We start from the raw sequence: 19,101 nt of genomic DNA on the forward strand, positions 1-19,101 counted from the left end.
TTTTCTGAACTTGAATGAGTCATTCACTAATCATAAAGTTCTTATATTTGGTTGTTTTCTTTTTCAGTTCCAGAAGATGTTTTCATTAGTTGATAATTACAAGGGATTCCCCCCACCTTTATTTGTTCACTGAAACATTCATTCTGTCTTCCTTGAGGTACAGCACAGGGTAAATACATCTACTATACTTCACATTCGCTTAGTCAAGGGACAGTCATACACCTTGTCTGTCTTTAGTTCCTTCTTATCCTGTATAGTTACTCTTGTAAATAAAATTCATGGTTTTAGGAGCTAGTTTATAGCACCCAGACATCCTTTTGCATGATGATAAATAGAAAGAACTCTATAATAACTGGATCTAGCTCTATAATAAATGTGATCTAGAAAGCATTGAAACAGCAGTTTGCCCTTGAAGAAACAGACTAAGCCTGGACTTCTTTGTTTGTCCTCCAAGGTATTTTCAGGAACATCTCATGGGTAGTTAATGCTAATATCCTGAAGGGTTAAAGCTAATATCCCAAAGGATAGTTTTTGCATTACTACTTTTGAAAAATAAATCTCTATCTTCCCTTTTTTCAATCTACAGCCCAGAGGTGATGCTTGGTTTCACATTTATGGCTTTTCTAGGAAGAAAGGTAGCCTCTAGTTCCCCAGGGAGAGAGAGAGAGCCCAGGGCCTTATCCCAAAGATCTAAAAGATGACAACTACCTAGGATATTAGTTGTTAGGATAAGTAGGTATTTAGGTATGTTCAAACAGCATTGGAAATAATAAAATTCTGTCAAGTGCTGATCATAGCTGCTTGATCATAACCCTTGATCAGAGCTAGCTAATGTTAGATTTGGAGGGCAATACTTCAATAAATTTTTCATCTTGTAAGTGTAAAATGTGTTATGTTTTGAATTCTTAATCACTTTCATTGAAGCATTTTCTCTTCCCTATGAGGTAGGAGTTATGGGGAATGACTGTAATTTTAGCACTTGGAAGGCTGAGGCAAGAGGATTGTTTTGAGCTTAACTTAGGCTCAAAACATTGAGACCCTATCTCAACAGAAAGAGAGAGGGGAGGGAGAGAGGCAAGCCCTTTTTGTGTTTCTCTTCAGGCACAGAGCTTTGTCATACCTTACCACTAAGTTTACTTTTGTTGGTAACCCATCCTTCCCCTTTCTTCTTTCTATTTCTTAACAAATCTCAAACTGAAGAGGATAGAAAGTGAAGGTAAACTATGCAGGAACAATTTTCTAGCCGAGAGCCCAAAACCATGTACATTTGTCTATATCCCGGTAACTAAATCCCCGGAAGGGAACTCTAGGTTGTAAGTACATGGATATTTATTTCTTAACATGTCAATTGATTCTACCATTTCATGTGTTTCATGAGTGCATTTTATGAGCAGCAATTGTGTTTTCTGGGGAAAGCTTTATGATTACCCATCGTTGGGTCCTACTCTATCAGATTCACATGTTGTTGTCTTTAGCACCCTCTAATTCCAAACAAATTAGTGATTCAAAAACTTCCTGAAATTGCAACTCTTTCTCATTGTTTTGTTTTTGTTGTAGACCTTCCTCCACTAAAAGTATTTTGTGATGTAGGTAGGAATTAAGTACTTTTAGTGGCCATTTCAATATTTTTAAGTGAATAAGAACTAAGGCTCAAGAATTTTCTGACACTTGCTGGAGAATGTAGATGTCTCAGAGTATTGCCAGATCTATTTTTTATTTGATTTTTTTTTTTTTTTGGTTTTTCGAGACAGGGTTTCTCTGTGACTTTCGAGCCTGTCCTGGAACTAGCTCTGTAGATCTAGACAGGGACTCATTAACCTAGGAAAACAACTTCAAGAAGGGTGGTGGTGCAGGCCTGTAGCTCCACCACTAAGCAGGTAAAACAGGAGAATCAGGAGCTCAATGTTACCATTAGCTACATAGTGAGTTCAAAGCCTCCTGAGATACATGAGACCCTATCTGAAAAAAATAGAAGCAATCCACCTAGTAGAGTTATGGGTACTACATAAGCACACAATTTACAATATTTTAATACTTTATAGTAGGTAGCTATATAATATGCTGAGTTTGACTATCTTTTTAAAAACTGAGATATGGTTCACATACCATAATCATCACCATTTTAAAGTATGCAGCCTAATGGTTTCAAATATAGCAAAAAAAAAAAAAACAGACAAACAAACTTGTGTAGCCATCCCATTATCTAGCTCCAGACCATTGTTAAAATCTCAGAAAGTCCATACGTATTCGTAATCACACCCACTCCTTCCCTCCTCTAGGCCTTGATTGCTATTATGCTTTCTATTGCTATGCGTTTCCCTATTCTAGGTATTTCATATAAAGGGAATCACACAATATACTACATTTCTGTATTGGCTTCTTTTATTTGGAAGTATATTTTAAAGTAGTATCCATATTGCAGCATCCATCAATACTCCATTTGTTTTTGTAGCCAAATAAAATTTTGTATTATGAATAAACCATGTTTTGATCATTCATGGTGACTCTGAATATTGCTGCTGTGAACTTTGGTGTGTATGAGCTTTTGAATGAACACGTTTTTTATTTTATTCAGTACCTACCTAGGAGTGGAATTGCTTGATCAGATTTACATTTAATTCCAGAGGAAATGCCAAACTATTTCCCAAAGCAGCTACACCATTTTACATTCGTGCCAACAATATATATGAGCGTTTCAATTTCTTCACATCCTGGCAGACACTCGCTGCTTTCTCTTTTGTTTGTTTGCTTTGTATTATTACAGCTATTCTAGTGTGTTTGTTTGTTTTGCATTTCCCTAATGGCTAATGATGTTGGGTATCTTTTTATGTGTTTTCTGCCTATTTGTTTATCTTCTTTGGAAGATTCTTTGCCTTTACATTCTGCTGGTAGTGGTTTTTATAGCCCTAAAGTTTTAAATTTGGATGAAGTAGCATTTATCTGTACTGGTTGCTTGTGCTTTTGCTGTGATCTAAAAAATCATGTTGTTTAATCTAAGTCATCTCAGATTCACAGGAATCTTTTCTTCAAAGGCATTTATTTACTCTTTTGATTCTTATACTTAGATGATAGATTCATCTTCATTTATTCATCTTGTAGACTGAGGGTTTTTTTGTAGCCCAAGATCTCAACTATGTAGTCCCTAGTGGCCTTGAACTCACTATGATCCTCTCCTCCCACCTCTCAAGGGCTGGGGTTACAGGCACACACCACCATGCCTAGTTTGAATTATTGTTGTATGTTGTAAATTAGGTTTCTAACTTCATTTCTTGTGCATGTGGAGATGAAGTTATCCCAGAACTATTTGTTGGGATTTTTCTTTCTTTGCTGAATTATCCTGGAACCTTTGTCGATTGGCTGTAAATATACAGGCTTATTTCTAGAGGTTTTTATTTTCCTAAGTTTGAACATTTGCTGTGTGATTTGCAAGCAAGTTGACCTTGGGCAAATTGCTTTTTTGTAATGCTAGTACTTATTTTTTAAGAAAACTGTGAAAAAGGTAATAGGTATGGTAATGCTTAGATAATAATGGGGATGGGGAAAATGGAGGCTAGTTGCAGAAATGCCGAAACAGGAATAATAATCAGAAGCCTTAATAAATGAGAAATGAACAAAGAGATGTTTGAGGAACTTGCAAAAATTATTCAATCCCTCAAATTGGCAAAGGGTGTTACTGTGTCTTAATAAAATGAAGGAGAATGGAGTCCCGGGCATGGTAGTGCATGCCCACCATCCCATCACTTGGGAGGCAGAAGCAGGAAGGTCACATGTTGGAGGTCAGCTTCAGTCTAACGTCAGTGGTCTTCTGTAACCACCTTAACTGCTTGCAATTCTGTAAAAATAATACAAGATATTTAAGGTATAGCTTATTTAGTAATTTTCTGTACTTTGTCTATCCTTTCTGATGTATTTGTTTGTTTTCAATGTCAGACTTTACTGTTAAGGACACCTCAGAGAGTCTGTTGAAAGCTATGAACAATCCTCTTCAGGTAATAAATGCATACAACAGTCACATGCTCTGCAGACATTTTATAGCAGGCCCAGAATCCCCTAGTTAAATCTCCTAATTTGACCTCATATAAGGCAATTGTGTCCCAGAATGTGCTTCCCCAAGCTTTATTTCATAGTGAGGTTCAAGAGTTGTATTGATTTTGGAACACATTTTAGGGTTTCATATGAGATTGAAGAGGCATTTCTCCATACAGAAGTGTTTATACAGCACCCTCTTAAGGCAAGGAACTGTGACACTTTAACTGATTTTATATAGGTGTCAACATGTGGAAGTGACTTTCAGTATTGCTTCTGACCAACCAAAATAGTTTTTCAACACAGCTATTATGGACTACCTGAAGCCCTGGAAGGGGCCGGGGTAGAAGTGTAGTGTCAGATGGAGATAGTCCTAGAGGAAGGAGTCAGAGAGGCAGGCAGGCTCAGAGGGACACAGAGAGACAAAAATAGAAGTGGAAGCAGGCCATTTAGAAACCCTCTTAAATAGTTAAGATAACGTCAGCGAAGAAGGTGAGATGATTAGAGTAAAGGTGTGGGGGGAGAAAGCACAGACCTTGGCATGAGACTGGGTTCTGCTTTTGCTTTGTGTTTCTGGTTGACTTACTAGTGACTATGAGCCTCATTTTCCTAAGTGTGTGATGGGTCTAGTAATAATACTATATCCACATTCCTGTAAGAATAATGTACACAAAGTACTTAACACAGTGCTCAGAATGCAGTCAAATAATCAATAAATATTATGTACCTTCTTACTTTTGGTTTGAGTAATACTTTATTGGCCATTATTGAATACCTATTTTGTGCCAGTCACCATGCTAGGAATAAAAATAAAAAATTGTCGATGCTCTCCAGGAGAGGAAGGAGTTAGTTGGAAATATAGGTATGTTAAGGAAAATGTTCTAGAGAAATAATAAACGCGTTCTGGGCTTGGATGGTACCATTCATCATTTGGGGAAATCTGAAAGAGGAAATGGTTGTGTGTGTGTGTGTGTGTGTGTGTGTGTGTGTGTGTTGTTTTATATTTTGGTTTGGGGTTGTTTTTTTTTTTCATGAATGGTCAGAGAGTATAAGTCCATTTGTGGCCATGTTCAATCTGAGCATCTGAGGGGCATCAGGTGAAATTATCTAAGGAAATAGTCTTACTTTTCTGTGGAAGTTGTGATCTTTATTCTCTAAAAGCATCCTATTGTAACATTTCTATACAAACATGTGTGAATATATTTATAAGAACATGAAAATGGTAAAATAAAAATATCACATGTCCCCTTTTAAAAATGTAACTAAACAAACCTTTGAACCTACTAAACTAACTGGGAGTATCTGCCTTATAAAGAAAACCCTTCCCATCTACAGCACAGTTTACTGTAGGAGGTTCCATTAAATAGCTGGTTAGTCCGGTGCATTGAACAGGATTGATTTAGAAATATCTTTTGTGTATACATTTATTGTACTTAAATGCTAGATATAATTGTACCCAGAACTTGTGATTCCTGTCAGAAGACGACTTGCATATCACTAATCAATGACAATATTTGAACAAAAACCAGTGCAAGAATCAAATTTAGGAGTCCTGATGAAGATTCCAGCGCTAGGGAGATGAATAAGACTACTCAAAATCAAAAGATGCCCTTCTCTCTCTTATTAAGAGAATCCACAGTTTTAGTCAGTGAAACATGTTTATATTTGTCCTTAGTGGGAGCTAACAGAATGCTGAGGACTCATATCAATCCCTATATGTCCAACTCTGAAATGCCTGTGGGCAAATGCATAAAGTGACAAGCTGGTTAGTTCTGTCAGCTGGGAGATTTCTTGTACTCTCTGGTCCACACTAAAATGAATGCTACCACATCTGAAGGTTTCTGGCTGTTCAACTTGCCAATTTCCATCTAGGTCTTGATTTGCATCTAATCGTGTATTAGTAAGCATGAAAACACGCATGGGGGATGAGCTTTGCAACAGGCAGGTGCTAGTTGAGAAAGTGTTTAACATCAAATCCAAACTGAAGCCATCATCGTTAGCAGTTGGGTACTAATTCTTCACTACTCAACTTGAGGAAATGTAAGAGTTTTTGAAGGTGAGGGTTTGAGAAAGGGAAAGGGAAAACTATTATCTTTTGTCTCTAATGACTCAGTTTACTAGAAATAGGATGAAACAAATTTCCATATGTGGTAATATGAAGTAATTCAAGTTCACACTCGGAAGAAAAACGTATTATCCTGCACTGAAAACTGCATTTTCCCCAAAGCCGTCTGCTTTTAGTTTTTTCATGCGTATGCTTAGAATAAAATCATTTCAGGAAGGCAAGAGCTAGTTTGAAATATGGCCTTGTTTTCCTTCCACTGGATGTAAGCTAGGAGCAGCCCTTATATCTTGCCTTGACATGAAATAGAGAACAATATTGGAGAATAGGGATTGAGAAATTTGTAGGGCCTCCAACCCATCACAGTCTCGGTGAAGAGATGTCAGTGGAGAATTTAGAAGAGAGTGATCCATGCCAATTGTGTGAGCTGAGATGGTAATGTTAATCAGGAAACCAAGACACAGAGGTGGCCACTTGCTTCTATTTATTAGTGAAGGGGAAAAAAATCTCCGGCAAGTGTCTAAAACAAGGTGTAGAAAGGCTTCCTGATTAATTTCCGGGTAACTCCTATTGCTTAAGCATCCCTGGGGAGCCTATCAGGCCAAAAGTCTCCATTGGTTACAATATAATTATTCTACAACCACTTTTCCTTTGGAAATGCTTAATGACTCTTACTTTGTATTGCTCGCAGGTGAAAGCCCAGCCTCTGCGGTTCTTAATGCCTCAGCAGGATTATTTTCACTAAAGATGGAAACACTGGAGTCTGAATTGACCTGTCCAATCTGCCTCGAGTTGTTTGAAGACCCCCTTCTGCTCCCCTGTGCTCATAGCCTGTGTTTCAGCTGTGCCCATCGCATCTTGGTCTCCAGCTGCAGCTCCGGCGAATCCATCGAACCCATTACCGCATTTCAGTGTCCTACATGCAGGTATGTTATCTCGCTGAATCACCGGGGCCTGGATGGCCTCAAGAGGAACGTGACCCTGCAGAACATTATTGATCGCTTCCAGAAGGCTTCAGTCAGTGGGCCCAATTCTCCAAGTGAGAGCCGTCGGGAGAGGACTTACAGGCCAACCTCCGCCATGTCTAGTGAGCGAATTGCTTGCCAATTCTGTGAGCAGGACCCTCCAAGAGATGCTGTGAAGACATGCATCACCTGTGAGGTCTCCTACTGTGACCGCTGCCTTCGGGCCACACACCCCAACAAGAAACCCTTCACCAGCCATCGCCTGGTGGAACCAGTTTCAGATACACATCTTCGAGGGATTACCTGTCTGGACCATGAGAATGAGAAAGTGAACATGTACTGTGTATCTGATGACCAATTGATCTGTGCCTTATGCAAACTGGTGGGTCATCACCGAGACCATCAGGTAGCTTCCCTATATGATCGGTTTGAGAAACTAAAGGTAAGCAGTATGCATTTTTTGATTTACTACGTAGTTGTATAGTTAGCAAGTTCCCCAATAACCTAGGTCACTTGTTCTATAGGATAAGTACGTCAACTTCAAGATGTTTTCATGGGGAATAACCTACTCCCTGCAAGTTTTCACTGGAACCTATCTTTTGCACAAGCCTGCTTCTTTGTAATTCTGGGAGAGTAAGCCCATTGCCCACTTGACCAGGGTAACAGCAGTCAGTCTCTCTCCTCTGGGACACATTGCACATTACTTATCTTTGCTATTATCTTTCCCTCTCTTTTTTTCAGTATGCGAGTACCTGTGTAGGTGTTCTGCAATTAGCATGTGTGCTAATTTGCATACGTTTGGGTGGGTCTCTGTGGAGGTGTGGGTGGAAGTGTCTGAGTGTATCTACGTGGGTAAGAGGTTGGTGGAGAACATTAGTACACATGTTTGCAAGGGCTGGGGATGTGGCTTGGTAAAGTGCTTGCCAAGCAAGCGCCAAGTCCCTGAGTTCTATTTCCAGCTCTGTAAAAACAACAACAAAAATGCCTAGTCAGTACAGCAAAGGAAACAATACTTGGCATTACAAAATGGCATTGATCAGTTAACACAGAACTAATTCTTATATATACCAATGTATCACCAAGTCAGGAGGTGTGACCAAATGCCTGAACTAAAATTGTAAACTGAAAAGCAATGACTGTCAACCTAGTATTCGATTTTGTACCCGCGTTTGGTATTTTCGGCCCAGGCTAAAACAGTCGTTTGCAGTCTCCATCTTATAAGTTTCGAGTCTTTGATGTGTGTCCAGTGGGCAGTTTTGTGAAGTTATGTTAAATAATATTTGTTCGCAAATCTGAGTACCTAGTTTTAAAAATCTTCTTAGCTCACTTTCACGTTCACCTATGCCATATCTCGCAAACTGTTCTATTCCTATTGTCTTCCTGATATGTGGTGTAATTTTTCTCAAGAAGGAAGCCACTTACCATAGATTACAGACAAAACAGAATGTCTAGAGCTGGCTTTGGCAACATATATACTAAAGTTGGAGTGAAAAGAGAAGATTGATTAACATGGTCCCCGTGAAAGGATAAGGTGAAGCCGTCCATATTTTTCTACGATTGGACTATATTGTATAAAATTACTTTTAATTAAAAGCATTTAGATTTGGTAATGTCTAAGAACGTCCACAGGACTAATACCTATAGTGTACACTACATGGCTGTCTTATTAAAATTAAATGTATAATCTCCACATTGCTATAACAATTGTTATTTCCTTCAATGACTATTATATTATCACACACTTAATTATAATGTGTTCAGTTTAAAATAAAATGAAATCTAACAAAAATCAAATGTTTAAATGAATAGTAAGATTGGCACCCTGAAATAGAGCCTACACACATACACAAGCTAGAAGAAAGGCCCTGGTTATATGTAAGGAGAGCATGAAGGCAATGGCAGTTCTGACATAATCTGGTCAGCTATTATTCAAATTTATATTAAAATAGGTGTCAGTAATAAGGGCAACAGTACTCAGAATAGGATATATTTTCTTATCTGTAATTTATTGCACACAACATTTAGAGTGTTGGTTTGTGCCTCTTTTGATAACTATTTGTTTCCAATACATAACCTCTTCTCAGCTTTTTGGTTAAGAGCAAGTGGTCTCAATTTGGTATGCCAGACTTTGTTGAGTCCTCAAGGAAAGTGTTATCCCCCTCTGAGGAGCAAACAGAGGGTGGGAAGGTGGAAGGGAAGAGGGGAAGAGGGGGAGGGGTGAAAGAAGGGGGGACTGGGGTGGTATGTAAAATGAAAAATAAATTTTTAAGATAAGAAAGAGCAAGTACATACCTAATGTATATAAAAGTCAGTGGCAATCTTTTGATTTTAGCTGGTGATCCTTTCATTCTTGTGGGGCTGCAGAGGGGAAGGTTATTGGCTTCAGCTCTTAGAGTCAACAAACTGTTAGGATATGTGCCTAGTCTAGTCAAAGCCTTCCTCTTTGAAGTTTCATAAACTGAGACTCTGTTACACAAAGTTATTTGCTTAGCAGACCTGTTTAGTAATTGGGCTGGAACTGAAAACCAGTCTCCAGGCAGAGTCAACTATCTTTTTCCCCCCACAGTTGCCTGCTATTACACTGTTGTTTCCCCTCTGAAATCTGACTTCAACTTAACTCTATGCTCCAACAGCTACGCATTCCCTAGGCCCCAATACATGATTAACAGCATCAGGAAAAGCACACAATTACATAATGTTTAGCTTCACAATGGCAAAAGATGGGGGTGGGTTGTAAGAAGAGTGAGGGATATGGAGAAGATGGAGCAATCACTGCCAAATATTTTCAGGTGTTAGAATCATAATCAGGCATTGGCCTTGAAAACTATTCCAGGCAGAAATACCGGCATCCATATGTACTGCTGAGATAACAAAGAGACTGGGAAGAGGAAGCCTGTATCTCCAGAACACTGGCTACTTGAAAATAGCTGAAAACATGGGGTGATTGATCAGGCATTTGGCAACATGCAGCGCAAGTCCCTGTATCCAGGGCTGGGGAAACACAAGTGTATTTATAAAAAGATGCCGTAGCCTGTGACTAATCAGTAATTTTTGGAGAAAGAGTGGCTATATTTTTTGAAAGTTTCCCTTTAATTTTTAGGAAATGTGCAGAAAAGTCTGTTTATAAATTAAATGGAAACTATTTTTGCTCATTTTTGGATAGAGACTGGAAACAACTGAATCATTCCCAACTGTGTGGTTTGTTATGTTGTCTGGAACATCTAGGACTTTGGAAAGGAGAAGGAGGTGCTGTGCATGTGAGTGTGCATGTGTTTGTGTGTGTGGGGGGGGGGTATAAGAGAGGGGCTGAGGGAGGAAGGGAAGGTCAGGAAGAGACAGAGAGAGGGAGGGAGAGTTGGGGGGAAGGGGACTTGGAGAATTTACTCAATCCAGTGCCAAGTGGGAAAGGATATTAGTTCTTCACATTAAACAGAGAAGAAGCCTGACCTTTTTCCTTTTTTAAATTGTTTTTTATTGGGCTGTATATTTCCCTACTCCTCTCCCTTCTACTCCCCTCCCCTTCTACCATCTCCCATGGTCCCCATGCTCCCAATTTACTCAGGAGATCTTGCCTTTTTCTACTTCCCATGTAGATTAAATCCATTTATGTCTCTCTTAGGGTCCTCATTGTTGTCTAGGTTCTCTGGGATTGTGAACTGTAGGCTGATTTTCTTTGCTTTATGTCTAAAAGCCACTTATGAGTGAATACACATGATATTTGTCTTTCTGAGTCTGCATTACCTCACTCAATATGATGTTTTCTAGATCCATCCATTTGCCTGCAAATTTCAAGATGTCGTTATTTTTTTCTGCTGTGTAGTACTCCTTATCCATTCTTCGGTCGAGGGGCATTTAGGTTGTTTCCAGGTTCTGGCTATGACAATCAATGCTGCTATGAACATAGTTGAGCACATGTCCTTGTGATACGATTGAGCATACTTTGGGTATATACTCAAAAGTGGTATTACTGGGTCTTGAGGTAGCTTGTTTCCTAATTTTCTGAGAAATCGCCATACTGATATCCAAAGGGGCTGTACCAGCTTACACTCCCACCATCAATGCAGGAGTGTTCCCTTTACCCCACAACCTCTCCAGCATAAGTTGTCATCAGTGTTTTTTATCTTGGCAATTCTTACAGGTGTAAGATGGAATCTCAGAGTTGTTTTGATTTGCATTTCTCTGATGACTAAGGATGTTGAGCATTTCCTTAAGTGTCTTTCAGCTATTTTAGATTCCCCTGTTGAGAGTTCTCTGTTTAGGTCCGTACCCCATTTTTTATTGAATTATTATTGTTTCTCTCACTGTCTCTGCTGCTGGGGTTATATTTAGGAAGTGGTATCCTGTGCCAATGCATTCAAGTGTACTTCCCACTTTCTCTTCTATGAGGTTCAGTGATCCTGGTTTTATGTTGAGGTCTTTCATCCATTTGGACTTGAGTTTTGTGCATGGCAATAGATATGGATCTATTTTCATTCTTCTTCATGTTGATATCCAGTTATGCCAGCACCATTTGTTGAATATGAGAAGCCTGACTTTTAATGCCATAAGCAATACTTTTTGTTTAATTAAAAAATTAGAAATCATTTATGATTATTCACTTGATTTCTTCCTAAGGAGAATGGAGAAAGCCAGGCAGCTGGCAGAGGCTATGTGGGAAATGAGTTAAGCATATTCCTCTGGTCTGAAACTGTCATAAAAGGGCAAGGATGATAGTATATACCCCCATACACACACACACACACACACCTGACTTATGGTTAATAACTGATGCAATGTTTATTTTTACTTTTTGACTTGGGGGCTTCACTTTTGGCCTTTTATAACTACTTTTTCTGTACAGCCTCCTTGACTAGGGTTAGTGACCTGTAATGTTCAAGAAAAAGCAGGCAAATCATTACAGTATAGAAGAAAGGTCAGAGGAACTAGAAGCGAGCTTGATTTTTGAACATGTCCTCAAAATGAAGTTGAGGACTTGGAGCGGTACTTATATAATGGTTTATGTTCTTATTTGTTTAGTCTGCATGTAGGGTTGTGATTCAGGACACATGAACTTTAGAAGACTTCCAGTGGCTTAATTAATTCAAACAATACTCATGGTCCTGACAGTTACACGTACCTTAGTTCATGATACAGGCCATAGTTTTATAAAATTGCTTCACATTTCAGAATTTCCATTTATAACAGTTCCTCCCCTTATTAAAGACTAATATTATTATATTATCTAAAGTTGGCTTTATATATAGAAGCCAATTTCAGTGGCTTTCTTTTACTAATTGACTTGTTATTCTAAAATCTGATTTTTATTAGTTACTGCTCATTTACATTTTCCCCTCACAACTCTCCAATTTGCCAGGTTCATCTACTCAGATGAGCCTCTTACCTGTGAACTGAACATCCAGCCTCTTTTATTTTTCCTCACTACTTTCATCGGTGTTCTTTTTTTGACCTGCTCAGGAACTCTACTGGTTTTTTAGAGCCCAAGCCAATCCCTTCAAGTCTGCTCCAACATACTCCAGAGACATCATAATTCCTTGAGGCCAGATACAATGTCTTTGTTTCTTCAATATCCTCTTTAGTGTCCAGCCAGCAGATGTACATAATATATCCTTAAGAAATCCAAATAAATTATGCCTTCAGAATGATATGGTTTTTTTTTGTTCTATTTTGAGGCAAGGTTTTGTTATGTAACATAGACTGACCTTGAATTCACAGTCTTCCTGAATGTGCTTCCTGGGTGCTAGCATTATAGGTAAGAGCCACCATGCCCAGATTTAGAATTACTTTGTAAGAAGTATACTAGAGCCCACAGATTGATTTGGTTCTCTTCTTAGTAGATACAAACGATTCTTACCATTAGGAATACCTTGGAAGTCTGAAAATGCCTTCTGTGGACTACTGGCATTTTTCAGGTACAGAGAATGAGCGAAAGCATGAGATGTCCTTAATTTTATGTGCCTATTCATTTTGATTACTGGATTTTCCAACTGCCTAACCCTATGGTGACATCTGTATAAATCACATGTGATTATTATAATTCTCTTTGAGATGATGTCTTCACATTTCCATGCCCACAGCCTGCCAAAAATATAGCTGATGAAAACTGGGGGGGGGGCAGAGGAATTTCCTGAAAGGGATAAACAAGCACATTTTCTTTTTCATTTCATTTCCTCTAATTCATCGCTACAAATAATTCTTAAATGAAGCTACACTTTCATATCAAGAGTCTCATTGTTACAGCTTATTACCTGGAATTAGAGTAAGCTTCTTTCATGGGAAAATACACACACACACACACACACACACACACACAAGAGTAGAGGTTGAGACACAGACACACACACACACACACAAGAGTAGAGGTTGAGACACAGACACACACACACACACACACAAGAGTAGAGGTTGAGACACAGACACAGACACACACACACACAAGAGTAGAGGTTGAGACACACACACACACACACACAGACACACACACACACACACACACGTAGAGGTTGATCCCCAGACAAAGAGAAGAGAGATGTAAAACTTGGAGAATGCCCAAAGGAAAGCTACAGTAAGAGTTGAAAGGTTAAAAACTAAAATATTCTCGAATCTTATCACCTTAACTACTGTCTTTTTTCAGTCACTCTATCATAGTCTCACCTAGCCTCATTCCACCGCCACCTTTCCCCAGTCAATTGTCTGTGCACCCACTTGACACTCACTTCTATTGGCTAAGGCAGATACCCTCATAACTATGTACCAGTAAGCATTAGATTATATCTGAACCAATATGAGCATGAATATAAACATGAGAAGATGCATATCTTTATGAGAAGACTGGATTGGAAAGAGGGTATATTTGCATAAATATGTATGCATCATCATCTGTGAGTGTGTACATACTTGCATGAATTGGAGCCTGAGAATGGCTCTGTGGCATTGTATCAGTGTGTCACTGAATGTGAAGATGAGAGAATGTCTGTGCTATCCACCGATAATTTGGACAGGTGGGGATCATGAGCATAAGGCAGACTTTCTATAGACACCTTAGGCAGAATCTATGACATTGTGCCAGTGTCTAACTATGAGAGGATGTCTGTGCTATCCACTGATAAATTGCACAGGTGGGGATCATGAGTATAAGACAGACTTACTGTGTACACCTTAGGCAGAATCTCAGGAGAATCTATCCCAAGGCTAGGGGAAATTCTAAGAATGAGCCAGACATCTGTGCTCAATTAGAAAAATCTTCAGTAGAGGCCAGGGTGGGTAACCATAGATGAAGGTAGAGGAAAAAGTTGTTTCTATATCTTCCTCACTTGGGTCTAGAATCACAGTAGCTACGTATAACAGGAAAAAACAGCACTCAATTTAATACATTTTCTACCAAATTTAAAGAAAAACAGAAAAAATTGAATTGGGATTTGTGCTCTCCAAGGTGTGGTGATGATTGTAATGGATGCGTGTGGGTGCATAAGTTTATATCTATCTGTCAAGCGATTTTTTGGCTAACTCTGTCTTCAGGCTTCGACTCAAGACCACAAAGTTATTGTTGTTTATAAAGCTGGCTTCTCTGTTGTCTCTTAACTGTTCAAGACTTCCCCACCATCATATGTATATATGTGGTGTCAAATGCCTGCCATCTTAGTAATTGGTAGGAAAGAGGATCAGGAGTTCAAGGTCTTTCTTGGCTCATGGTGAGTCTGAGTATACCCTAGGCTACATGAGAATGTGTCTCAAAAAAAATCACAGAATACCAAACACAGGCAAGGGCATGTTAGCACGTGCCTGTAATCACAGCATTTGGGAGCAGTAGGTGGGAGAATCACTGCAAGTTTGAGTGCCAGATCTATATAGTGAGTTCTGGACCAGCTAGGACTACATAGCAAGATTGTGTCTCAAAATAAGAGGAGAGAACATGATTCTAAAACAAAACCAAAAATTCAGAATAATTCTGCAAATGGCTTCTGTGGGTGTCTGAGTAAGAGTATTTTAATTCCATTTCTACTAAAACTGCTTTCTAAGGCTCATCTGAACCCTTGTTTTTTCCTTCCAAGATTTCATCGATTTCTCTGGCTCTGCACTCATGTAGTATTAATGGGATCCCGTGCTGGAAGATATTTTCTGTTGTCTCTCTGATTTAAGAGCAAGTTTTGCAAACAGAAATTCCAATTATTTCTGTGCTCACCTTTCTGTTTTGAGAGTGTTTTGTCCCAAGTCTTTTAGTTGCCAGTGTCTGAGCTAAATCACTACTTTGAGAATACCCTGAAAGATGATGGATGATTCAGATCACTCTCAGGTTGATAAGAATCATGTCTGTCACTACTGGACGAAGGAACCTATTACATAAACTTAAAACATGTAAGGAGAGAATAGGAAACAAGAATTGTTGAAGTTAAAGGAGTTATGTTGGAAGATGAAAATCTGGTGATATCTCTTATGTTCATGAGCATTTGGTGCATTGAGATCATGCCTTTGTTTTTTGTGTTACCTGAAGATGGGAGAACCATTAATAAACTGTAGCATCAGGTATTTGGGCTAAAGAATCCTTCATTCACTTAAGAGGCACTGAACACTCACTTTGTTTATTGGACATTGTGGCAGGAGGAGTTACAAGAAATAAGGGGCAGTCTTTGCTAAGCAGGGCTTCGAGATTAGTAGGGAAGACAGACATGATAGAAATTTGCACAGGATGCTTGGAAGGCCAGAGTTTAGGTCAGGGAAAAGATATCATTGGGTTCAGAACTGAGAATTGGAGATGATCTGTAATCAAAGAAGGGTCAAACTGGAAAGACTCCATGAAGAAAGAACTGACAGGGCTTGATGAATGACGGTTTTAGATGGTGGAGAGAGTTAAAGAAGGATGTTTGAGTCAGAGATGTCTTAAAAAATGGAGGCACTGAAGACAGAAATAAGGAAGTTAGGAAGAGGCAACATGAAATTATGGGTTATTCAATGTTCGTTCCTCAAACATTTGCTGACCACCTATTAGGTGCCAGGTACCAGAAAAGGTGTTGATGTAGCAGTGATAAACACAGCTTAACCTCAGCCCTGGCGGAACGAGGAGAGACAGACAATTAAGAACATGGTTGGTATGTAAATGAATTTTTAAAAAATTAAAAAAAATCACAGTTATAAGACAGTGCAAGAATGAGAGGTTATGTGAATCTTGGAGGAGAAGTAGGCCAGACTTTGGTTGATTTTGGACCTCCTTATTGGGGACTGGGGTCAAAGCGAGGCAATGAGGATGTTCTGGTTAAGAGAACAGAATGTGTTTAAACATCTGACAGGTGGAACCCATGAAATGTTAGAAGACTTAAAAGGGCAAGGATTCTAGAAGGAACTGAAATTCAAGTTTTTCCAGTGGCTGAGAAATTATGGCTAGAGGAGTAGATTTAATTGGCTTCATAATGGAGGTACAGCTGTGCGAAAGAGAGCTGAGAGGGGGTCAAGGGTTGGCTTTCGCAGTACACTTATGCCGAAATTATATATGAAGGAAGGACAGATGAAAGAGAAAGAAAAGATTGCAGCCAAAAGATTGGCAGTTATGAGGGGCAGTGAAAGTAGATTGGGATCCCGAGGCTTTTAGGAGAGCAGAGTTGGCTTCTGCTCACTCTGATGAGTGTTATCGAGTGCTATATTTAGACTTTTTTAGAAGGTCTAAGTAAAAGTTACCTATTTAAGCTAAATATTTAATTCTGGTATACATCCAAAGAGGAAGGGAAGCATGCAGAATGGTTTGAGTAACATTCCTGGTCATGACTGAAGTGGCGGGATGGGTCTGTGCTCAATGTTTGCAGAGACATCTGAAGAAAACGTGTGTGTGTGGGGGGGGGGGGCGGGGGTGACACCTGGCTTGAGAGCCTGGCCATTTTCTAACAAACCTTAAGTCGAGTACCACACATCTAGTGCATCATCTGCATCTCATTGTAGGACATAGCTAATGTCTATACAACAGCAAATAAATGGTGGGGGAAAGAAGAAACTCTGGCATAAGGGTGTGGGCTTCAGTTTGTCGACCAGATGGTGTGTTCTGTTGTTGAAAGGCCATATGTAATTGATATAGAAAGTGACAGACTAAAGCCAAAGCACAGTAAGTATTTCTAAGATAAACACTTGGGAGGAACAAAGAAGAAGGTAGAATACGCCCTGAAAACCATATTAACATTCTGGCTTCTGGTTTTTGAGAGAACAGGTAATATCCATGTATGGATAGGATGCAAAGAAGAAAGAAAGAAATGAAAATTAAAAAGAAAAAGGATGCTGAGGATGGGCATCATAGCACTGATATTTATTTTGCTTGTGGAGCCCGGTTCTCACTCTGCTGGCTGGAGTTCATGGTGATCTTCCTGCCTCAGCCTCTTGAGTGTTGTGATGATCGATTATTTTGTAAATTGACTTTCCCCTACTACACTGAACATAGGACCCCATACATGTTAAGCAAGTGCTGTATCACTGAGTTTTATTCCTAGTCCTCGGATGATGATGATTTTTGTTTGGTCCTTGTTCCTTATCCCCCCCATTTCCTACTCCCTGCCCTGATCTTCTCTGTTCCCACTCTTCTCTTGCTTTCCACAACTGAACTATGTGGCATGGGGATCCACTTTAGGGTTGATTGTTTTCCTTCTCACTCCCACTCCCCTGCCCCAAGCTTCAATTCCCCTATCAAAGCCCCAAATTTCTAATGTTGCCTAGCATTAGACAATATTCTCCCTGTATCTTTTGGAAAGCTACATAGAGTGCAGGACTTTGATGGCAATACTAGATGTCTTAATAGAATGAACAGAAAATCTGGACCCCTTTCCAGGTCTTAAGGCTGTGTCAAGTCAGTGTATGCAAGCGCTCATGTGTGTGTGAGTGCATGCGCCTCCATGGACCAGAGCTGGGCAGCTGGAGGACGGCTCCCTAATGAAGAGTTGTTTCTTGTTTACTGTAGGACTGAATTTATTGAGGTAGTCAATAAGAAAGAAGAATCTTACCTTAAGTAACCTGTGTCTAAGGAAGTGAGAATTAAAAAGAAAAAGCAGTGATTATTTAGGTGAGTCAGAGAGGGTATTTTGAAAAATGGGATGCAGTCTGAAAGAAGAATGGCCTGTGCCTGGCGTCCTGGATAGAAAATCATGTTCTTTAGGAAAGGGAACTAAGAGCACAAAGAGGCCAAGTCTATACAAAACAAATGAAATGGAATTCGGGTGAAAATGGAATCAGCGTAGACTGCCGATTTAGCTAACACAGGCCTCTTACAATCTCAATTATGGAAGACAGCCAAATCGTCCCTTCTTCTTGTGCTGTTTAGACACATGTGCAATTTTGTGAGAGCTAGAATGTCATTAGAAGGTGAAGAGGGCCTCAGAGTTTCCTAACTAAAATGGCTTCTCACCCTCACAAAAGGGAAGCGCAAAGAGACTCAGAGGTAACCTCCTGCAGCAGGAAATGGGAACTTCATCCTGCTCTCTCTGCCAACCTCCTGTCTCTGTTTCCTCCCAGCAGATATCTCCATTCCAATCTCCCCTGCCACTTTGGCTCCCTCGCTGTCATGGCTCGACTGTTTGGAGAAAGTTGTACTAGTTGGACTTAGACAGAGGGAACCTAGCCCACTCATTAAATGGGATACATAGAAAGGAGCAAAACAAAGCGATTCTTCAAAACCCAATTACAATAACAAAGAGACATGTTTATTTTGACATGAAAAGAGTTTGTGTATGTACACACACACACACACACACACACACACACACACAAATCAACTTTGTTTACTCAGACATGGTATAGACAAGACCAATATAGACATGGCCAAATCACTCCAAGTCATTCAGACCTAGAGTGGCCCAGAAATGTTAGTTCTAAATGATTTGTGAGCGCTGGGCATTTGGGAAGGGGTGAGGAGAGAGGCTGCATAATTGCTTCAGTTCGCTGCTTCCCTTCGCATATGTCCATTATTGAGGATCAATTCCAACTTGAAAGGAATCTTTAATTCCTTACAAATAAATAGGAAGTAAGTCAATGTTCAGTGTTCCCCCTCCCTAAATTATGTCTCATAATATAAGAAAACAGTGG

At 39.5% G+C, this 19,101-nt stretch overlaps 1 protein-coding gene across 1 annotated transcript in view; it reads left to right on the top strand.

The window, feature by feature from the left end:
- The window catches only part of LOC121437157 (probable E3 ubiquitin-protein ligase MID2), a 96,975-nt gene that overhangs the window by 6,030 nt on the left and 71,844 nt on the right, over nt 1-19,101 (top strand). Inside the window, exon 2 of the mRNA XM_041637002.1 lies at nt 6,780-7,495. Within this exon, the coding sequence (XP_041492936.1) occupies nt 6,780-7,495 (716 nt within the window). The remainder of the gene's footprint in view (nt 1-6,779; nt 7,496-19,101) is intronic.

Source organism: Microtus oregoni, unplaced genomic scaffold, assembly GCF_018167655.1.
Source record: "Microtus oregoni isolate MIOR12 unplaced genomic scaffold, Mior012 000050F_ref0000143, whole genome shotgun sequence".
Classification (NCBI taxonomy): Eukaryota; Metazoa; Chordata; class Mammalia; order Rodentia; family Cricetidae; genus Microtus; species Microtus oregoni.